The sequence below is a fragment of the Polyodon spathula genome, chromosome 20, assembly GCF_017654505.1.
Source record: "Polyodon spathula isolate WHYD16114869_AA chromosome 20, ASM1765450v1, whole genome shotgun sequence".
Lineage (NCBI taxonomy): Eukaryota > Metazoa > Chordata > Actinopteri > Acipenseriformes > Polyodontidae > Polyodon > Polyodon spathula.
Window position 1 is genome coordinate 4,320,314 of NC_054553.1, and position 22,259 is coordinate 4,342,572.

The 22,259-nt window shown below is 44.3% G+C and overlaps 2 protein-coding genes and 1 pseudogene across 7 annotated transcripts; 2 read left to right on the forward strand and 1 right to left on the reverse strand.

Annotated features, from left to right (window-relative positions):
• Positions 1 to 23: 23 nt before the first annotated feature.
• On the forward strand, positions 24 to 3,447 carry LOC121295537 (annotated as a pseudogene).
• Positions 3,448 to 3,723: 276 nt separating this feature from the next.
• On the reverse strand, positions 3,724 to 20,099 carry pdzd11 (PDZ domain containing 11). 4 transcript variants are annotated; one of them, XM_041220285.1, is made up of 6 exons: positions 20,015 to 20,099; positions 5,420 to 5,544; positions 5,153 to 5,293; positions 4,920 to 5,018; positions 4,472 to 4,532; positions 3,724 to 4,177 (listed from the first exon to the last, which is right to left on the reverse strand). In XM_041220285.1, exons 2-6 carry the CDS (start codon positions 5,510 to 5,512, stop codon positions 4,143 to 4,145), a joined length of 429 nt encoding a protein of 142 aa, XP_041076219.1. In that variant the 5' UTR covers positions 5,513 to 5,544; positions 20,015 to 20,099; the 3' UTR covers positions 3,724 to 4,142. The 4 variants fall into 4 exon arrangements, with proteins under 4 accessions (XP_041076219.1, XP_041076217.1, XP_041076218.1 ...); XM_041220283.1 differs by lacking the exon at positions 20,015 to 20,099 and adding an exon at positions 6,650 to 6,753; XM_041220284.1 differs by lacking the exon at positions 20,015 to 20,099 and adding an exon at positions 6,650 to 6,747 and having other exon boundaries at positions 5,420 to 5,561.
• On the forward strand, positions 8,276 to 20,016 carry LOC121295533 (arf-GAP with Rho-GAP domain, ANK repeat and PH domain-containing protein 1-like). Of its 3 annotated transcripts, XM_041220273.1 has the most exons (24): positions 8,276 to 8,583; positions 9,120 to 9,278; positions 9,389 to 9,453; positions 10,781 to 10,961; positions 11,461 to 11,538; positions 12,062 to 12,205; positions 12,348 to 12,408; positions 12,501 to 12,615; positions 12,919 to 13,076; positions 13,427 to 13,533; positions 13,727 to 13,926; positions 14,054 to 14,139; positions 14,273 to 14,455; positions 14,652 to 14,826; positions 14,961 to 15,020; positions 15,280 to 15,403; positions 15,486 to 15,585; positions 15,705 to 15,897; positions 16,137 to 16,182; positions 16,708 to 16,895; positions 17,184 to 17,393; positions 17,683 to 17,788; positions 17,883 to 18,030; positions 18,494 to 20,016. In XM_041220273.1, exons 1-24 carry the CDS (start codon positions 8,474 to 8,476, stop codon positions 18,539 to 18,541), a joined length of 3,045 nt encoding a protein of 1,014 aa, XP_041076207.1. In that variant the 5' UTR covers positions 8,276 to 8,473; the 3' UTR covers positions 18,542 to 20,016. The 3 variants fall into 3 exon arrangements, with proteins under 3 accessions (XP_041076207.1, XP_041076209.1, XP_041076208.1); XM_041220275.1 differs by lacking the exon at positions 12,501 to 12,615 and having other exon boundaries at positions 12,903 to 13,076; XM_041220274.1 differs by lacking the exon at positions 8,276 to 8,583 and having other exon boundaries at positions 9,258 to 9,278; positions 9,861 to 10,961.
• Positions 20,100 to 22,259: the final 2,160 nt, after the last annotated feature.

Genomic DNA, 22,259 nt, shown 5'->3' on the forward strand with positions numbered 1-22,259 from the left:
GTACATAGCCTGTATGCACCAGTATTTTAATATTCATGAAATTTCCTATGCAAACATAACCATGAAAACCAGTCGTGACGAAGAGTACGTGGTCATATACAAAGCCTTCACACGCCGCATTGACTTTACACTTGCATGCAGTACTAAAATAATAATAATAATAATAATTACTTTTACTATGCAAATTAACAAAACGTGGTCAAATAGCACTTGGTTTTGGTAACCAACTAAACCCGGGAAGGAGGCTGAATTATTCCCACAAGAAAGCTGATTTTGATGACGGCACAGAATTGACCCTATACTGTCATTAAAACCTCAACTGACAGGAATGCAGATAAAATGCAATATTAATCAACCCTTATCTATCAAAATTGCATGTGTTGTGAGCTTAGGACAATTGCAGTAGATGTTTATTTAGGTATAATCAGTTATAAACCAACTTTCTCTCTCCCAGCCCCTCCTCTCTAACCTCCCTGGGTTACAGGTTGCTCGGATCTTGCCTGTCACTCTCTTGTCCCTCGTTGTAATTCCAGTGCAGAATGGCAATGAAGGATGTCTCTGCTGCAACCATGTACAATGTTCTTCATGACGGGGAGTATCGCAGGAAGTGGGACACCAACGTCAGAGAGCTTTGATATAGCACGGATCACCGTCAACGCAGACGTGGGGTACTACTCCTGTGAGTGCACCCTGCTCCCCAGTCCCTGAACTCCAATCATCACAGCCACGCTGCCCCCCCTGTCCCTCCTCTACAACAACCATTAAAGCTACACAGCCACCCAGACCCTCAACTCCAACCATAAGGTCACGTCGACTCCCAGTCCCTCTGCTTTACCCACAAGAACGCACAACCTCCTAGACCCTCAACCCTAACCAATAGAGCACACTACCTCCTAGTCCCTGAGCCCTCGTTCTATTATTGTTGACACAGTTTTTGTGTTTGCTGTCAGGGAGGTGCCCGAAGCCACTGAAGAACAGAGATGTGGTGACCCTGAGGTCCTGGCGAGTGAAAGATGACGTGTATATGATCATCAACTACTCTGTCAAACATCCGGTCTGTATCTAGCGTTATCCAAGCCTGCCTGGCATGCTGTTGATCAGGACCGGTTTTAAACAGCTGCACGTGTTCTGTACCAGTGAAACACAAGCTGAGCTCTACTCTTTGTTTTGTAGAAGTACCCCCCTCGGAAGGACCGGGTGCGGGCGATCACCATTCTTACAGGGTTCCTGGTAAAGCCAACGGGGCCCAACAGCTGCACCTTCACCTACCTGTGCCAGGCAGACCCCAGAGGTACACCCTTCCTAGCTCTGCTGAGACGACATGAACCTAAAGCAGTTTCTTCTAACAGGAAACACAGGAGCCTCTCTGAGGCTTGACCTGATCTGTGAATTCCTAGTAAATCCAGCTTGTGTTATATTTCCTAAAACAGTAACCCCACTGTAATCGAGTATTCCTGTGTGTGTGTCTCTAACCTCTACCTCTGTTTCACGGTCGCTCCCAAAGTGGTTTGTGAACAAGGTGTCTCAGTACCTGGCCCCCCAGGTGAGTCTCCAATCCTCTCTACAGCCTCTGTCTGATTCATGTAGTTCATAATGAAATCCATTATCTCGCAGTGCAGGCAGATCCTTGGCAACACTTCGCTGTTGCTTCCTTTTTGTTGGGTACGAGATCGGGTGGTATGAAGAGATCAATCAAAAGCACAGCTCGCAATTAGTCATTCAAAACTCTTACCCCAGTTATGATACATCTGCAAAGCCCTTGGGGCTGAACTATTGAAGGAATCTGGAACTGGCACAAACACTGTAACTATGTACAGAGATCTATCACAGAGCCGGAGAAACGCTCTTATCAGATCAGTTTCAGAGCACAGAATAACTCCACACCGCTCCCTTTCTCTCTGTGCTCTAGGTCCTGAAGAAGATGCACAGGGCAGGCCAGTGCTACGCGGAGGGGAAACAGAGCAACTCTCCCAACAAGCCATGGCTACACCCCGAACAGAGCGCCCCCCTCCCCTTCCTCAGCCTGTCAGCGCTGGACATCCAGCGCACAGAGTCCCTGGAGAATGTGGACCAGAGCGGGGTGCGGGAGGAGAGAGAGAGCGACTGAACTGAGAGAACAGGCCTGCAAGCCACAAGCTCCTACTCTGAAGGACTACACTTGGGATTGTGTTGTCAAGTCGTTGCTAAGGGTTACATCACGGAATGCATGACACGTACAGGAATAATCTTCTCACTCTTCAGACTACCTTGCTCCAGTCTTGGCTGCAAGATCTCCTGGTGCGCAGTTTAAATCACTGTTCGAAAGAATGATGTTCAGGCAGTTTTACTGTCCCTGGCACTGTCACAAAGTGACAAGCTCTCTTACAATAGAGGAAAAAGACTCCAAGTCTCTCTGATTCCATAAATATTAACCATGCCTTAAGTACTGTGTCGTTATTAACAATGTGACTCTCTTAATTTAAAAGGGATGGGCCTGTAGGATCTTTTAAAACTAGAAGACTTAACAAAATCACATTGAAACTGTAACTACTGAGAAAACACACCCTTATTTTAATTTCATGGAATACAAATAATCTGTTTTATCATATTAATATTACTAAAACTGAACCCATTATGAACTATTATTCAGCATCACTCATTTTTCGCAGCGAGTATGTCAAAGGGGCTTAACAACATTGATTTGTCTTTGCTGGAAAGCGTTTTTGAGTTATTATATCGCCTAGGTTATTTTTAGCTTGACTCTGCAATGTTACTAGGCTGACTGTGAAGAATGTCTCAATAGCAACATTTACACAATGAAAAAGAACCGAGGATTACAAGTAACACTGCTTTTTTAAATTTTTTCCATAACCAAATTGAGTTATGCAAAATCCTATTTGTCTTGATGGATTGACACATGCAGGACAGAGCTTTTATCTGCAGCCAGTGGATCTGCCCGGGTGCTTGAACTGTTCTGGAAATGTTAGGACTGCACACTGTGTTGACTGTTAAAATGGAGCAGGTTTATTCAGCATTTACTCCAGTTTGCAAGAGGAAACACAAACGCATCATTATACACAACTCCTCTGTATGTAAATGCTCTTTAGTTAACATACTGGGTAATTAGTGGCTCCAGTGTAGTTTGTCTGATTAAAGTAAGCCATTTAAAACAAACCTACAGAACAGAGTAAAATACAGCTGTGAAAATACCATTAGAATTAGAAAGATAGTCTTCATCCCCCTAGCCATCTCCTCTCCCTATGAAACTATACTATAGTATTCATGAAAAGGCTTTAATTTGTCCATCAACACAGGGCTCCTCCTCACTAGCCTATCCACTCAACATTTCTGAACCAAGTAGAATCGGGAGTTTTATTAGAAGGAATCTCCTGACTTGTATTAACTCTATCCTGTACATCAGCTGGAACAACAAATTAATTCTCAACAATTAAGCAGCAAACAGGAACCAATTAAAAGGACTGTTCATTTGGAAGCGCTAGACTGTTGTCATGGGCACCGGTTTAAAAATGACAAAAGTAATGCATCACCCTCAAAGCAGCGTGTTTTTGTAACTATATTTATCCATGCACTTAATACAACAGAGGAACACTGCAGGTGAAACAAGAAAGTTAGTAAAACACATCTCTCCCCAGGAAACAACCACAGCCCACTAATGCTCTAGGCAGTCTACATTCCTTTAAACATCCTTTAAAAAAGAATTATTCATTTTAATAAATACTACAATACGATCAAAATCTGATTTTATTCTTAGTACCTAAAAACTATATCATTTGTAGCCGATTGCTTATTTTGTCTTGGCATCACCAGGAGCAGACTTCATGTTCTGGCCATGCTCATGGGAAATCACAGCTCATTAATAATGGAGTAGTACTCAGCAGCCCCGCCCCCTCACAGGTATTATTAATGAGCTGCTTTCCTTCCTAGCCAATCACTGAAAAGCAGGTCCAGAAAAGGAATGAATCTGAAGACCGTGGTCCTTTAAACTGCTGTGTAACTGATGCCTTGTTCTTCACACAGCATGGTTACCGGTGGGTGTGTGAGTGTGCCAGTAACACTCACAGCCCCCAGTGCTGCCCCATGGTCTCACTATCAAGGCAAAGCTGTGTTTCCCACGGGCACAGTTACTCCAGTCGCCTCTTCTGTTAGTGGACCGTCCTCTCCTTCTGTCTCTGGTAGTCTGGGCAGACAAATAGAGGGGAAACATACACTGAGGTGGCTGCTCTATCATTCCCCACATATTATAAAATATATTATAAACATGGGCGACCCTTCCCTGCAATGGTAAAAGACTAGTCTGTACAGCAGGGGGATTTAACTGAGAACCCTGCACCAGCTAACTCGGGCTCCCACAGTAAACTCATTACATTCCAGATGACACATGATCACAGGACAGACACCGAGTGCATGGTATTTTCAAACCCTGATGGCACAGGAGGTAGTTAGACTGACTGAAGGTAGAAGTGGGACTCACTGTAAGGGAAGAAGCGCACCCTCATCAGGATCTCACGGGCAGTCTTCAAAATCTCCACAGCCTGAAAGGAGAGGAAACACGGCTTGGATTTATTTAACAGCAACATCTTCCTGTGTCACTGTTCAAAACCCTGCTTGGGAAACTGTTCTGGGTGAGCACTCCTGTCCTGCATCCAGTGCTGGGTTTCAGAACGCCCCTTGTTTAGGTTTATTATTGAAATGGCCAGGTGCCAGGCGTCTGGCATTTATGCTGTGAACTGATTGCATTTCTCCCAGCGTGAACCAAGTCTCAACTGAGTCTGTAGGTTCACTAAAATAAAATGTTCACACTGCTATAAAAGGCAGGAACAAGGTAATATGAGGGAAATGGTTGTCCTTAATGTAGACTGAGGCCAGAACACAGGGCGGATTACAAATGAAGAGGCCAATACCAAGTGTGTTTCCCTCACCTTGGCGTGTTCAATGTCCTGGAAGTCAATTTCATTCACTGACAGGACCTGATCCCCCTCCTGCAACCCAGCACGGTGTGCGTCCGAGTCTGGGATTACCTGTGAACAAGAAAGAGAGGCTGTTCAATATCAACAGGGAGACAAGGAAACAGAGCACGCCACTATCGACACATTAGAGTCTCCGTCCGAATGGGGGTCTACCGGAGTGCCATAGGGTTCTATCCAGACCTTACCTTGGAGATGAAGATTCCCAGCTGGGACGCTTTCCCTCCCCGGATGTTGAAGCCCAGCTGTGCCCCGGGGGGCTTCTTGAGCACGATGGTGCGGGGCAGGAACTGCGTCAGCTCATTATTGTAGTCAGGGTGTTGAATCCGCTGTGAACAGAGAGCAGTGTCACAGTGGGTCTATAGGGACAGACAGGGCTGAATCTCATAGAGATGTGTGTGATTATTGCTACCTAATGTGACTTCAGCTAAAGCAGTCCAAAAAGGGTGGCATACCTCTTGTGGCGCGATCCAGGCAGGCGGGTTCTCGTAGGAGGGCAGGAGGACCACAGGGAGGGGGTAGTTGTTGTACGGGATCTTGGGGTCCATCGCAACACCACAACTCTGGTTATTTTTTCATTCTGTCGAGCAACATTTGCTTGATTCAAAATGTAAATTACACTCCATAAGGGAGGGGTTTCAAAAAAGCAGCAAGTGAGCAAGGTTGAGATTAATTCATTTTTAAAATCAATTCCAATTCCCTTTTAATCACTTCTAAAATATCATTGATCAAAACTAGGAGTATTCTGTGAAAACTAGTTCATCACGCTAGCCACAAATTATTTAAATGTAAGTCCCTATTAGTCAATTAAATTGGCTTCAAATGAAAGCATTGAACAATCACAAGTATGTCTCTAAATATCAATTGCTATCTGTATAACATTGCAGCACACATACTGAGCAGAAAAGAAGAAATTTTACCACAAGCACAGATCTGGTGCTTTTTTGGCATGCCGTGTGTTAAACTAAATCACAAAACTGCATTGCACCGAGCATGCATAACTCCGTCACTGCCGACCTGGACACAGAACTAGGAAAGAGAACTGCAGAGCGTGCCAGTAGAATACGAATGACAACTCCACTCAAAACATTCAATATATGACACTAAGAGGCAAACGTGCGACTACAGCCATTGCAGTTTAGAAAGCGAAGTGTACATTTAGTTAATGTTGAGATCGGTGCTGGATGACGTCAGGCTTGGGTACACTGCAATTACAGCGATGTACTCCATGACTCATTAATACAATCTAGTGTAGTTGCACACTAATAATGAATGGTGTGCCTGGCTGGGCATTATTAAATACAGCACTGCACGCTTTCTGATACAGAGAGTGTATAACAAAATAGAAGCGTCCAAAAGCAAAAAGTTGAAACTAGACGATTCTGCCTCTCTCAATGTTATTATCGCCTTTCAATTCAGTCGAGCAACCCAATTTATACAGTTAAAGGACTTCGAAACTAGTTTAGACACCGAAAAACAAATATAGCCTGATTTGTGACACTGAAAAACAATATATCAGGTTGTGACAAGCACTTACATTTTAACAATTGCAAAATATCATTCACTGATCGGGGCGATCGCCCACTGCACAGTGGAACAGAGCTGAGACAAAACCTCAGCCCGACAAACAGTGTGTATCTGTTTTTTTTTTTTTTTTAGTTTTTGTTTTAAGAGTTGAGATTTACCGTATTCTTGACACTGAAGCGTAAGTCGCTCTCTCTCAGCAAACAAAAAAAAAACTCCCTCATCAGCTGGAACGGTATGGTTGCGTAACTACTACTGAAGCCTCGCTGCTGGAATCTTGTCGCTCCTCCCTTGTCATGTGATCAGAGAGTGTCGACGCCTAACCTGATTAAGATCATCAATACACTTCGTACTTTAACCCGTCCTTGCTTGGAGGGATCCTGCAGTGGTCGAGATTGTGCTTGCTTGCCTTGGCTTTCACCAGCCATTTCGCATTATTTCTTAACTTTATGCTAAGTTTAAACTCATTATGACTGCACTGCGTACCATGATAAAACATAGCACAGTAAGCCCAGTTAACATCGGGGCTAAAGAAAGATACGTATTTATATTAGATTTTCCTTAGTGAAATGCCAGCAGACAAACCACTGGTGTCATTAACAGTTGGTGGTAACATACAACAATAGTATATATGGAGGAAGGCTTGCAGTTGCGTGTTTATTTTGCATCGCCGTGTTTATAATGATATTTTTGGACGCCAGGTGTGGTGCAGCGCTCTCTAGTGGCTGGCTAACGTAACGACTGGGTCGAATATTGAAAGTTCCAATGCAGTGTTAAGAATAAGCAGTTTATATAGAAACAGCTTATATAGCTTATAAGTAGTTGCATGATATGGACGACAGCAGTCACAGACGCTAACAGTTCTGCACAAAACAATGTGTACCTAAAACACTTTGTTATTTCATTAAAATGTAGACAAATGGATCAAGATAAGATATATATATATATATATATATATATATATATAAAAAAAAAAAAAAAAAAAAAGGTGGTGGTTAGAATGGCCCAGTAACTTGATTCATAGCAATGCTACTTAGACTACGCGCACACACAGGCTAAATGCGGTTGTGAGCACTAACTGTGTGTGTGTGTGTTATAACCGCACTAACACAAACGCAGCTGATGCTCAGTGGATTTCTGCGCAACTCATTTATCAAACATTTACGTGTTGCAAACACGACTAAAAAAATTGTATATAGGTTCCTTGGTGAGCCAAGATGATTTTGTAATATTGATGAATAGTAAATGCATAACAATGGTAAATCGTGCATACATATAATACACTTTTTTATTTATTTAATCAAAGTACAGTTGTATAATTCATTGTAAGAAAAACAAAGTAGTTTTGCTTCCGCAGCTCGTTTTTCCACTGATACCGAACTGTGTGTTCTGGCACTCCAGGAAATGTATCAGCAAATGACAAAGAGGCATAGGGCTGCTTGATCGTGCGTGCGTTTTTAATCGAGTCATGTGGAAACCACTCAAGTCGTTCTCACCAGCATTCTGGTCGGAAGATCGCCCAAATGTTTCGATCTACCATCATGGTACTGCAGATGTTCGTCACTGTATTTAACAGTGTTGAAAAATTAAAACGACTTTTCTGCTGGTTTTGCAGAAAAGAGCACACCTGTGCTTGCGCTCTCGGTCGATTACGTATAGTTCTTTCTTCCAAAAGCAGAAACAAAAACACAGCCTCCATGTTGTCACACAAAACCTTACGATCGGCATGTAATGATAGCCCGAGTTCAGTGGTTAGTTTAAACAGTGATGGCACATACTTCAGTGAAAGGTGTGTGTGTACAACTAACAACCGCAGCCAGTGCAAAGACTGTTGTCGGTCGAGCCAACTGTACAGTGTGTGTGTGCGCAGCCGTACAGTAGCGCTTAGTAAGCAAATAGACAATCTGTAGATTCTGTCGTAATTTTAACAGCACTAAAACACTAAGGTTTGCTTTCTCATTTTCAAGCTAACACAATCACTTTGCATGGAACGCAGCTCTGCCCCGCAGGACCAGTATAACAGGTATGACGGTGGTGTCGTGATCCACACCTGTCGCACTTGTGAGCCGCAGTATGCCAAACGACAGCCACGGAGGTAAGGGCACTTTTGTCTAAAGTTTTAATGTAGTGCTTTGTTGTTGGTTTAGTGTTGTGTCTTTGACATGTGCCTCCATATGTATACACAAAACAAGCTTAAACTTTAGTGTTCAGCCTTGTGGCGCACAAATAGTATTCCATTCAGCTACCAAAGTAAAAAATGTGGTGCCGGTCAAAACATTTACGAGCAATAAATATAATAATGCATAACTAAAAGTTGAACCACAATCTTTAAATATTTTAGGAAGATGATGTCATATGAACCGCTGTTGAAAATGAAGGCTACAAATCTATATTTAATAGATACGTTTTGTGTAAAAGATCATCTGCAGTTAAAATTGTGTGTTTTATAATAATGTTTACCTCCAAATCTGCAACTCCTGTTAAGACCATACGTGCCTGGGTTGTTATTTGACCCAGGTGGGTAATGCGTTCTGTGCACTCCAGTTTATCAGAAAGCAGTGCTTGTTAACCACCCTGTTTGTTTACATTCCCTAAAGGTAATTTCATCTGTCACTCCTTTCTATTTTCCAGCCGTACACGGTCCCTGTGTCAGCTCAGTTCAGTGTCCGACAGCATGTCCAAACCAGTCCCCCCAGCGGGACAGGCGTACCCCGTACCCAAACCTCGCAAGCGCACCCAGAGTACCCTCTCAGAGCAGAGCACAGCCCCCCCTGTCCCTCAGCCCAGGAGGTAAGCAGCTTCTCGTTGGTTTTTATGAAGACTGTCAGTTGGGGTGGATGTTTTGTGTATCGGGTATCTTCAGCACAAGAGTCTCATATTGAATGTTCTTCTTGTTGCAGGAAATCACTTTGCAGCATTTTAGATTCTGAAATGCCGCAGCTACAAGTAGTGTCCAGCAATGAGGGTGAGGCAGAATGTTTTATACTATTTAAATACAAATGTACACACACTGTACAAACATTTTTTGGAGTCTTGTTTGCCACAATATTATATCTAGTTTAATCTTGGTGATGGTTCAGTTTGTTTGCATTCCCGGAAGCAAAGCTGTAATGCGCAGGATCTTCAATTTGTTTTACACTATAGACAAAAACTACTAAAACCTTCAAATGTACATTTTGTTTGTTGGACTGGATGAGGAATTTGTGTATCTAAAATAAGATTGGAATGTGTGAGATCATTTCTCATCTCCAAACAGCCTCACCCAAGACAGATATTATAACCTGTCTGTGTTGTTGTTGAATCTGCTTTATACTGTTTCACCAATGCTTTGTAATATTATTGTATTGTAATATAATGCTGTGTGATCCTTAGGAGGCAACTCCAAATTCAGTTCTCCTGTATCCGAGGAAATTGAGCCCCAACCGAACACCGATGAATCCAACAAACCCGAACAGAAAACCAATGTTCCCAAAACTCATCAGAACCCTAGCACAGATTATTCTACAGAATCTCAGGTCAAACCCAGTGCTGATCTGTTCAGTGGTTCTGATCATAAACCCAGTGCTGATCTATCCAGTGGTTCTGATCACAAACCCGGTGCTGATCTGTCCAGTGGTTCTGATCACAAACCCAGTACAGATCTGTCCAGTGGTTCTGATCACAAACCCGGTGCTGATCTGTCTAGTGGTTCTGATCAGAAACCCAGCATTATTCTGTCCAATGCTTCTGATCACAAATCAAGCGCTGATCTGTCAACTGAAGCTGATGTCAATGAATGTGATCACAAAACAAGCAATGAGCTTTCTACAGACTGTCGAGTGAAACCCAGCGCTGATCTTTCTAATGCTTCTGACAAACCCAGCGCTGATCTTTCTAATGCTTCTGACAAACCCAGTAGTGATCTTGCTGATGATTCTAATGTCAGACCCATTCGGGATCTTGACACTGAATCTGATGACAAATGCAGCTCCAATTAACTCCAGAATCTCCAGTGAAACCCAACGTTGATCCTTCTCATGGTTATGTCAAACTTAGCGTTTCTCTTCCCAATGATTCTGATGACAAACCCAGCTCTGGTGTTCACGACTCTAAACGCAACCCAACTGTAGATCCTTCTACAGAATCTCAGCCCAAAACCAGCAGTTATTCTTCTCGTGAATCAGAAACTCCCAGCGCTGACTTTGAAGCATCTGAACAACAACCCAGCTCTGACTGTGATGAATCGCAACCCAGTCCCAGTGCTGATCTTTCTAATGCTTCTGATCACAAACCCACTCCGGATCTTTCTACAGAATCTCCTCACAAACCCAGCTCGGATTTGTCCCTGGATAGTCAAAACAAAATGAGTTGTGATGGAATCGCTAAGACTCATGAAAACCCTTTGATTTCTGAAACTGATCTTCAAAGCAATCACCGGGGGGACTGGCGGGGTGTGACAGAGGAGTCTGGAGAAGGTGGTGTGAGCTCCATGTGGTGAGTGAAGGGTCTAGGGAGAAGGAGGGTCAACAATAGTCTCTAACCCAGAGGGAAATGCTAGATGGGCCTTATATGCCAAATTGGTCCATATTTCATGGATGGTATTACTGCTGTTATAGGTCAATAAAGATATGGGTGAAAATGTGAATTTCATCTTTATTTTTATAGTCTTCCACTGGAGAAAAGCAAGTTCCCTTTTACTTCCAGTTTCTGATGGTGATATCTCAAGTAGATTGTCAGAGATTATACTATCCATATGCTGAGTCAAAAGGTACAGCACATAGTCAGAAGTAAGCCGTATCTCTTTAACCTGATACAAGGGTCTTCAGTCTTATAAACTCACGCTGTTTCTGGTTGCACAGAAGCAGTTGTGTAATGGTAGCCAACTTTTCTTTTTATTTCACTACATTAAACTGGTAGGCAGGCTTAGTTTTTCAAATAAATGGATTCCTCTTTTATTTCCTGCTTCCTGTTGCTTACCTTCCCTCTCTTTCAGTTCTGCTTCCCAGGAGGGGACAACAGAGTCGGGACAGCCCAAGACCCAAGACTCGCAACCCAGGTCATACCCACAACAGTAAGAGCCCCTTCCTTCCTACCGCTGCCCCCTACTGCCAGCTCTACAGCACACCTTTCACTGCCGGAGTCAGGAGGGAGTTGCGTATTTATTTTTACTGCATCTATAGATTATGAATCATCATGACTAGTTCACAAAGATTCGAGGTGTTTAAAGGGACTGTTTTTAAATTTAGGAAAGATTAATAGAAATGCTGTTCCAAAACTGACATCTTCAAATAGTTTTGGTAAATATGAAGGATTGTGGAGTTTTAATGCAGACTGGTGATGAAAGGCACAAAGAAAACACCTACAGTATGAACCCTTTACTAAGAACATGTGGCAACAGTTCATGGCAGAGGATCTATTTTCATGATCTAAACAGTGCAGTTCGAAATACCCCGCTCTTTAGTTGTATAATACACCAGCGGAGGTATTGCCCTGGGGTTGTTTATTGGGGCGGAGGAGCAGAATATCAGCAGTGTTCGAGCAGAGAGCTGTGTCCGTGTTCTTCCGGACTTGTTCTTCTTCTGGTTTCACTGCAGCACCCCCAGCATGCGCGTGAGACGTCGGAAGCACCGCTTTGCTGACTGCCAGGTGACTGTCGTCTACCAACCCAGGGAGCAGAAGCCACGAGGAGGCAGCGTGGTCTGTAGGTCTGGCTGGCTGGAGGTGTGGCAGGCAAGAAGGTAATTCTAGCAGTAACAAGCAATTGTTGTCTGTTGAATCCCTCTTCCCACATTTGCTAGCCGAACTGCTGTACCGAGCCTTGTGCTGCTGAGGCTGAGCGGCTGGGGCAGTTGAGAGTCGGAAATTGTTTTGTCGTTGCAGGCACAAGATGATGTGGGTCGAGTTCAATGGAAAGACGCTGTCCCTGTTCAAGAAACGCACTGTGAGTTTAACATCTGCCTTTTCAAGCATCCGTTCTAAGGGTCACCTGTTTCATGTAGCGAATCAGAAATGTGTTTCTGTTTTATACCACAGGACAAGTTTACAGAGACAGTCTTTCCTGTGTCCTGCATTACTAATGTCTGGGCAGGAGAGGGCGGCAAGTTCTTTGTGTCCACACTCAAGAAGCATTATGAGTTTTTGGCACCCAGTGAGTGTAGGATAATAACAACACTACTACTAATAATATGATGATTTGTATTTGACTCTCCTCTTAAGAACTGTGCTGCAGTGCATGATTTGACAGCTTGGTGGCACTGTGTGTTATGTAAAAGTCACAATAGGAATAAATTTACCAAAATTAAAAATATGTGTATCCTTGAATTAAATTTAGCCTTGCCCTTATTTTGGTTAATTTATTATCTTTTTTTTTTTTTTTTTTAATTGTACGATGAGATCACTAGTGAAGTCCACAGTGTACGGGATCTTTATTAACAGAATGGTGCTCTGTCAGGAGGTCGTGACGGGTGGGTGAGTTCTCTGGGAACCCCTCAGAAGAAGGCGACCCCAGAGCAGATAGAGCAGCAGGGCCCCCTGGGTCTGAGAGAGCTCAGAACCAAGGTGTACGCAGCGCTGAGGGGGCACAGGCTGTGGGTCTACCACAACAAGGAGGTGAGTGTGAGAGAGGAGGAGACAGAGGGGTAGAGAGAGGCGATCTGTGTCAGCAAGGAGTGTCTTATGAATCTTAACACACAACATCGAATATACATTGGCAGCTAAATAACTGCACATTAGAAGGGTTCAGTACTGTTTCATTTTCTATTTATTATGGCTAAAACAGAACAGGGTGACATCTAGTGGCCACACAAAGCCATGCAGTCTTTACCATTAGTTACAGCATGTCTGGTATTTGCTGTGTACAGTAATTTGAAAAGGTGAATTTCTGTCGTTCCCCACCCCCCTCCCCCGTCTATCTGCCTGTACAGATCTTATTGATTATATTCCATCCTCTGCCTTTCCAGGATTTCAGAGAAGGCGTGGCAATGACTGCTATCAACATGAACGTGGCCCAGGCGAAGCAGACAGGCAGACACAGCTTCGACCTCACCACCCCCTACAAGATATTCAGGTGAGAGTGGAGATGAGCGAGACTGAGGGCCGCACAGTAAGTGTTCTCTGTATTAAGATTAGCACAAACAAAGCACCCATCACGTATTTGCTAAACAATGTCACAATAGTTGCTTATTGTCCTGACCGTCTCGGGAGCACCCGGTCCTGTGCGTGGTGGGTTGTGATCATTAGCCCCTCCCTGTCCTTCTCAGTTTCACAGCAGATTCTTCTCGGGAGCTGGTTGCCTGGCTGGGCTCGCTGTCCCGGGCTGTCAAGAGCGCCCTGTCCTGCAGTGAGGTGGCGGAGCGTGTTTGGGGGAGCACGTGGAATCGAAACTGCGCCGACTGTTGGAGTCCTGACCCAGAGTGGGCATCTGTGAACTTGCTCGTCGTCATCTGTGACAACTGTGCAGGTCGGGGGTGCGGGGGCTACACTGGGCAGCTGTGCAGGGAGAAGGAGGGGCTAGACTGGATACTGGAGGGAGGGGATTACCTATGATCTGTGCTGGTCTTCACTAACCCCAGCATGTCTATTTCCAGGTCAGCACCGTGCCATGGGGACCGCTGTCTCCAAGGTACGCAGTCTGAAGATGGACAAGAGCGTGTGGACAGAGCCACTCATACAGGTAGGGAATCTGAGAGGAAAGACGATAAATCCCAGACGATAATAAAATCAAGTATTTTCGCACTGACTTGGCTGCTCTGTCGGAAAGTAAAAGCTATGTTAAACAGGGCTGCTGCCTTTTTTTTTTTTTGTAGCTGTTCATTCTGTACGGAAACAAGTCAGCCAATGAGCTTTGGGCGGATCAGGTGCCGCCCGCTGAACAGATCTGCCCAGAATCCTCTGCGGAGCAGCGGCGGGCGTTCATCTGGGCCAAATACAAGCAGGGCCGCTACCGCCACCTGCACCCACTGTACAGGAGCCAGGAGCAGATGCACCAGGTAGGAGCCCACACTGTCCACTGAAACACACTGCCTACTCCCTTCCTCCCTCCCTCCCTCCCTCTCTCCCTCTCTCCCTCTCTCTCTCCCTCTCTCTCCCTCTCTCTCTCTCTCAGCTGTGAGCTGTTGTATAGTGCCAGTATCTTTCCCTCTCAGGCTCTCTTTCTCATGCCCTCTCTCATTCTGTCTGCCTCAGCGTCTGTGTGAGGTGGGGATGACTGCCGATGTGTCGGAGACACTGGCCCTGCTGTGTTCCGGGGCACGGGTGAGCATTCACCAGGGGGAGCCCTACCAGCCGTCCCCCATCTCCCTGGCAGAGCAGGCAGGGCAGGCCATGCAGGCCGAGCTGCTGCGCCAGAACCAGTTCGCAGGTACCGTGCTGAGCGCTGCTTCCTGTTTCAACGGGTGGCCGGATGATGCACCATAATGTGGAATGCTAACGGTAGATGGATTTGTATTGGAAAGTAGATTGCTGTGGTATATAACATTGTATTTGTGTTCTCAGAGGCCCCTTTCCAAGACATTGGGGTTGAACCTTCCCCAGCAGAGACCCATTCTTTACAAGGTACCCCGTCCTTCCTTTAGAAACTGTTCAGTTTAATACAAACAAAGGAAAATGAAAACTTTCATCCAAGTTATGCAAACATGAAAAACCCTGTTGATCCCCAACTGCATTATAATACCTTCCTCCGTTTCGCATTCTGACATGCACATCAAAAAACCATTGAATAATCTAAACGGTGAATGATGAAGCGCTCTTATATAGTAAAGTGCATGGCAGTTTACTGTGGACATGGCCTGACCGGGATCTGCTGTGCTTGCAGACACTGAGGAGTTCCATTGCAAACTGGACAAAGACAAGCTTGTGTTCTCGGAGGAGGTCGACTCTGCCCCCTGCGAGGTTCTCAATCTGAAGGACGTCACCTCGCTCTTTGACTGCTCCACAGGGTAAGAGAGAGCCTGACACTGTGAGGAGGTTAGGATCTCTTTCCCTCTCTCCCCCTCACCCGCTCTCCCCCTCTCCCTGCAGGCAAAGCCATGAGTTTGAGATGCAGATTCTGAAAGAGAGGCTGCAGTGCACAGCAGACAACCAGGAGACCCTGAGAACTCACCTGCAGCACATCGCCAAGGTAACAGGCAGATAAAGGGATGGAGGCCACTCACACCTTAGTATACAGGGGTACTTCAGTATGAGAAATGGCCCTATTTACCCCAGTCCCCCAGATAACCCCCTGTGTTTGCCCCGTAGGTGTTGCTGCCATGGCCAGTGCCGGACTCGGAGCTGGCGGGGGTGCGCTGTCTCTCCCGGGTGACCGCGAGGGAGGGGAAGTGGCCGGAGCACAGAGACGCCTGGGTGGCACTGAGCGGGACTCAGCTGCTGCTTTACCTCACAGGAGGGTGCCAGAGAGACAGGCTGAGGCTGACTCTCTCACAGAACTACAGTAAGGAGCTTATCACACTTCAAGTCTGACCAGTCATCTGAATACCATCCAAAAACAAGACATTCAGTTTCCAATCTGTAATTACCGGTAGATGAGTCTGGTTGAGTAACAGCTTCTGCATGTCTACTGTGTCACTGGACTGGGATAGCCAGTTTAAAGACCCCTCTATTGACCAATAATCCGGAATTGTGAGTGCTTTAAAAATGTTAATCCAGCTATTGTATTTGTTTCCCCCACAGCCTTTATAGCGACGGAGAAGATGTTTGAAATCATCTCACCAGAGAGGTTTGTTCCAGAACGCACAATCCATTACATATCTGTCTCTGTCTTTATCACTTAGTGATGAAATCCTAAAACAAAGAGACTAATCTCTAACAGTGTGTGAGTCTCCTTAGTATATCTGTAAGTAAAATATCAGGTCTGGTCTGATGTATTTAGACTCAACTGAATACCCTTATAAAAGTTTACCATAGTAAAAGCATAGCAAAGTGTAACAAAGCACAGCGAAAGCATGGCAAAGCACAAGCAAGCATTGTAAATAATATGAAGCTATGGTAAAGCATATTAATAAACATGGTAAATGTATAGTATAACCATGGGAAAAGTGCAAAAATATCATGCAATAAAAATAAAAAAAAAACGTGGTAAATATTTTTTATACAAAAATCGAAGTAATTCAGTGAGGTCATCCTCTCTAAGGGTTTAATCACAAACACATCAAACAAGCACTCCCCTTTCCTCCTGCACCCCACACTGCTCTGTGAAGCAGCCTGTCTGTCTCACCCCTGACACTCTGCCCCCTGGCTGCAGGACACTGTCACTGCAGTTTGAGCACAGCCAGCCCTGTGAGAAGTGGGGTGTCCTGCTGAAGGATGCGCTTCAACCTCCCCAGTCCAGCTCCTCCCTTGGGGGGGGCTCCCTGTACCCCAGCCTGTGCCGCGGCTCCACAAGAGTGCCAGACCCCATCGAGAGGTGCATCAGCTACATCACGCAGCACGGTGAGGTCCTGAGTGCAGTCTAATGTTTATACAGATCACTGTCCTCGGTCTGGGTTACCATCAATATGCTACAGTGCACACATTAGAGGCTTACATATATCAGGGGAACTGCTTCTCCAGTTGTCACAAACCTGTTAACTTTGGGCTGACTAAACTGTAACAGGAAATATTAGCATAAGCACAGTTTAAAGAGCTCTTGTGAATGCTTTGAATAGCTGAATGTTATACTCCTACATTCAGAATCACAGCGATCTCACAGTGTTTGGGCTTTCTCCTCCTCTCGCCCAGGTCTAACAGTGGAGGGTATTTACCGGCGCTGCGGTCAAGTGGGGAAGATCTCTCGGCTGGTGGAGGGGCTCTGCAGCACCCCCTGCAGGGCGCAGTTTGAGAAGGGGGAGCTGGGGGTAGTGGATGTGTCAGGAGCCCTGAAACAGTGTCTCAAGCTACACACTGCACTCTTTCCAGAGCCACACCTCAGCCACTGGCTCCAGTCTGCAGGTGTGCCATTACACTGTACTGTTCTGTGACCTGCTTCTCTGACTCTGCTATGCCTGCCATTTTCAGAAGGGCGCATTCCATTCCGGGACTGAATTGTGTAGGACAGTTGACGACCTAAACAGCTGCACAGTGAGAAACTCTGTCAGCTGTGTTTAACCATTCCATTTCTACTCAACAGCAAACCGCACACCTACTGTAATTACCACTCTCGTCGACGCTTGTTAAAACTGTTCAAGGCACAGCAGGAGGGAAGTGATAACAATGTGCTAACGGGCTGGTATCCCTGCAGGTATCCCTGGGCAGGCAGAGAGGCTGCTCGGGTATCGTGAGGTACTGGAGCAGCTGTCTGACGAGCAGAGAGGCATTCTGAGCAGGCTGTTTGGACACCTCTACCAGTAAGCAACAAGCCCCTGCTGTCCGCTCCAGACGTACTGCGCACTGCCACTCTGTGCAGCCTCACCGCAGTGTTCTCTTCTCCCCGTGGTGCAGGGTGCAGGCGTACAGCCAGGTGAACCGCATGACCCCTGAGAACCTGGCCCTAGTGTTCGTGCCCACGCTGTTCCCAGACCATGCTCTGAGTACCGACGCTGTGAAGCTGACCAGAGAGCTCATCACACACTACACAGCGCTCTTCCACGTAAGAGACATTTGATACTGGAAAAAAGAGTTTGAAGGAGGAAACCAGCCGAGGACTCCTGCCCTTATTTTTGGTTTTATTTTTTGTTACGGTCAAGGTTTCAAAGTTTAAATGGCAAACTGAAATTTGAACCCCAAAGAGGTTGAGTTTTTAGAAGCAGAATATGGCCTGTATTTTAAGGGAATTGTACCCATTAGGTTTTTTTTTTTTTTTTTTCCAAAAAGGTTTATTAATTTAAAGTTACTTGATATATTCTAATAATGTTATGGTACAATAATGTTAAAATACAAACAGGAGTACAGTTTAAAATCAAACCTGCTTTTTTATTGGAAATGTGTCCACGCTAAACAACCGTTTCCAGGCAAGGTGAAGATGTTTGATCTGTTAAGTGTAGGTTTAGTTGCTCACTGAGAAGCAGGCTGTGTCCTCTGTGCAGCCCTTAACTGGAACTCTTTGTATTTAGGGAGGTGAGGAGGAGGGTTCTGCGGAGGACTTGTTCACGATTCTCTGATGAAGGATCTCCGCTCACTTTCGGGGTCTTCTCATTCCGACCAGCAATGTCTGTGACTCTGACTGCCTTTCGGAATTCTGTTCAAAGTTCAAGTGTGCACTCTCATACAGGGGCTTGGGGGCAGTGTGCGGTGGCTTCAGTTGCTATATATTCTGCAGAAGATCTGAATATTAATCATAAATAAGGCGTGTGTTTATACATTGTTTGTGTTGTTTTGAATGCATTATCACCTTGGTGTAAACAGTTGCGTTGTTTGCATGTATTTGGTGAACCGCTTATCCTATTGCCAAGAAACTCTGTGTTAACTGCATTTAGCAGATGTTATCGAGTGTCAGAGTCTCTGTCTGCCCGTTTATCATTTGCATTTATCATGACAATCATTTCGGAAAATTGTGATTAAACATTCCGTTACTGATTCTCATTCTATATTGTTGTGAAAAAGTTTGCCCGAGCTAAGCCGTCGTACTGAAACGCTCTGAAAAACTACCTTGGGAGTTGGAAAAGTCGGTGAATTTTAAATGCGATGTGGCAGTGTTCGGGAAAGTTTACAAACGCACCATCAATAATGCAGTGTGCCGTGTCGATCTCTCCAGCAGCAGTGCGTGGATTCGGCCTGACTAAAGCAAGCTAGTTATAAACATTTGTCGGAAAAAAGTAGTCAAACTACTACATAGGACATGAGTAGGGTAAGAAGCGTCCATTTATTGCCCTTAGAAGCACATAGATACAATATAAAAACATAAACACCCACACCCTCAATTCCTGTGAACAAACGCGTCCCAATAAATGACAAATAATGCATTAATTCGATAGAACACGTGAGTTAACCCCATGTACGTCAAGACGTGAATTCCGGTGCTAGTGTGCAAACACATTCAGGTGGAACGAGGTTCCCAGTGTTGCTTTAGTACCACACCTGAGCCGATAGCTGTTGTAAAAGGAAATGTAGCAACTTGCTATTCATTTTCTAGAATTGACTGCTACATAGTAACGTTTAAACTCCTTCACTAGTGATGGCAGTGAGATTGCATAGCAGTTTCACCCATTCCAGGTTTTATTACGAGCTTGATTAACCACAGTGTACAGGTAAACTCAGGTGTCTCTTATTAATCTCTGTAAAACCAGGAGTGCATCAAACTGCTACTCAATGGGATTTCCATGGCTGTTCACACACACGCTTTTTGTACAGCTATTTATAAAAAGCCATACTAGTTTCTGATTCCCTGTTAAGTATCATTGATTTCAAGATTTTACTGCTAATTTTCAAAACTTGTCCCGAGTGCTTCAATGACCTGCTCACATTGTATGCATCCCTATCAATCAATCAATCAATCTGTATTTTACATAGCGCATTTCAGTGGACCACCATCACAAAGTGCTTTACAAGATGCAGTAACAACAAGAAAATCCATAATACTTTAATTACAGAGAAACGCACAACACATGATATACAGAAGAAGACGAAAAACGTACCTCAACTCCTCCAGAACTCAAGAACTGGGTCTCACCATCTCCAAAACTAAGCCGCACACAAGGAGCACGATAAAAATCAAAAACATAATAAACTAGGGCACCAAAACCGAACTTGTTGTTAAAATATCTCCATGTTGTTATTGATACCAGGCTATTATGAACGCCAACCCCTATCTGTAAGCCCTGTCAGTGACCCAGCCCGCTCCTTGGTATAACACAAGCAATGTTTGGTTTGCTCGTGCTCTGTGTTCAGCCCTTCTCGGGTAAAGTCTAAGGTGCGTGCTCCGAATGGAGTGAATAATGAGAAGCTCTGAATTGCAAGCAGCATGCTGGCATGGGGCAGCTGCTATCTGATCCGGGTTTGTTTCTTTTTCGCTTTCTGTCTGCGATATAACAGTCAATATTTGCGAGGTCGAAACCAGCCCATAATGAGCTGTTAGTGCCAGGAACTATTGTTTCAGACGATATCCTAGTAGCCGTTTCCTTCTCCTGCTCACTCATAACAAGGCATCCATTCAGTGGCTCTAAAACAGAACTCAAATAAGATTCTGTTCGTCGAATAAGTTGTTCTCAATGTTTTATACTGTATTTTGTAATGTGACCATTTGTTTTTTCATCCACAACTTTAAACGCTCATCTCTTAGATATTTAGTAGTTTACTTATCGACCATAAAAATGGTATCTCATTTTATATCTGCTTGGTTTTAATGTGACTGAATATATAATATATTTAACACAGGTATCCCCCACCAATGATTTCAGCTCTCGTTTCAGGCTTTTCATTGACTGTCCATGCAGTTTCAGCAAAACCTCCTTGATACCTTTCTTTAAAAACGTTGATGATAAAATAGCCTCTTTTACGTGTGACTGAACGCACCTGGCTATACCTGCTGTTCCTGATTTGGAATGGGGAATACCCCTGAGGGCAGCACTACCAGTCGTGTTGACAGGTTCTGATTAACATGTGTACAGTCTCTCAAGACACCACTTCTCCTCCACCCTCTCTCTAAAACAACTCTTCTCTGGCAGATGTGCACCTGTGTTCAATTTTCAGTAAATAGGTGTGGTGAAACTTTATTTAAAACTGTAGGACTGGAACCTGATGTGTTACAATTTTCAAAGTGCAAGGATTTGGTCACAAGCCAAAATCAGGGTGAGTCAAAGAGAGCTCATGTAAAGTGTACTTTACCCTGGGCAACTGTGAGGGTGTTTGGTCTTAAATACTGTCCCCAATCCACCCCCAAAAAGAAAAAAAAATGTAATGGAATTCACAAGTTCCACCCAACAGTTTAATCGTATGACTAACTACTCTCACCAAAACACACTGTAAGGGTTTTATAACATTTACTGGTTAACAGAATTAGAGAAAATGTTCCTTAATGTGTCCCACGACTGTCTAAATAAATCCAGTAATAACGCATAGCTAAATTCTTCAGAAGGTGTGCAAAACGTCATTGATTTTTAAGATTTCGCTGCTAATCCCCCCCCCCCCCCCTCCCCCCTTACCAGCTCCTCTTCAAGCACTGTTCACATCTAGCATCTATTCATTGAATCCATTAGCATTCAGCGCACAAAGAGAAGCTAGCTTAAAAGGGGGTTGAAATTTTGTCAAAGAGAACAGGGAGAGCGAGTGAGAAATGGGATGGGAGACGAGGGCCACTGGGAGTGAACAAACCGGGGAGGTGTGTTCATATACCGCACGGGCTCTTTCAGTACTAGATTAGGACGACAAGAGAATCTTCCAAGCGACTTTACCAATCACAGACCAGAACGCTCAGAAAACACTAAGGTAAACTTTTTAAAATTTGAGTTGGTACCGGTATTGGTTTGGTATTAAAATTTGAGATTGAATTAGATTTGGATCTTTATTATTTTTTTTTTTTTTTTAAGGAAATACAACTGGTTACCTGTGCTGGAGCGATTACAAACATTGTTTGGGAACATTTACAAATAAATGATGGGTAATTGCTATAAAGTAAAAGTGATAGTCTGGTAAAAACAAACAGAATCACCTTAACGAAATCGGAGATTAAATTAGATTTAATCGTTTTAGAGCTTTGAATTCAAAGTACGGCAAGAATCTTTCTCTACGCGTGCTGTCATCCCAAAAAACACCGAGGATTTTTAAAGTCGCCTACAGGACCTGAGCGGTAGATCATTGCATGATGTAGTGTCCCGGGCAGTTTTGTTTTTAAATGACTTCAAAAATTGAAATGATCTTGCTACATTTAAGTGAGAAAAAAAC

Excerpts from the sequence above, each read along its gene's own strand:
- pdzd11 (XM_041220285.1), bottom strand. The coding sequence starts at position 5,512 with ATGGACCCCAAGATCCCGTACAACAACTACCCCCTCCCTGTGGTCCTC. Across the intron at positions 5,294-5,419 it reads CCTGGATCGCGCCACAAGAG|CGGATTCAACACCCTGACTA; the intron begins GTATGCCACCCT and ends CTCTGTTCACAG. Across the intron at positions 4,178-4,471 it reads GGTGCGCTTCTTCCCTTACA|ACTACCAGAGACAGAAGGAG; the intron begins GTGAGTCCCACT and ends TTGTCTGCCCAG.
- LOC121295533 (XM_041220273.1), top strand. The coding sequence starts at position 8,474 with ATGGAACGCAGCTCTGCCCCGCAGGACCAGTATAACAGGTATGACGGT. Across the intron at positions 12,206-12,347 it reads GAGGTGTGGCAGGCAAGAAG|GCACAAGATGATGTGGGTCG; the intron begins GTAATTCTAGCA and ends TTGTCGTTGCAG. Across the intron at positions 14,456-14,651 it reads GCCAGGAGCAGATGCACCAG|CGTCTGTGTGAGGTGGGGAT; the intron begins GTAGGAGCCCAC and ends TGTCTGCCTCAG.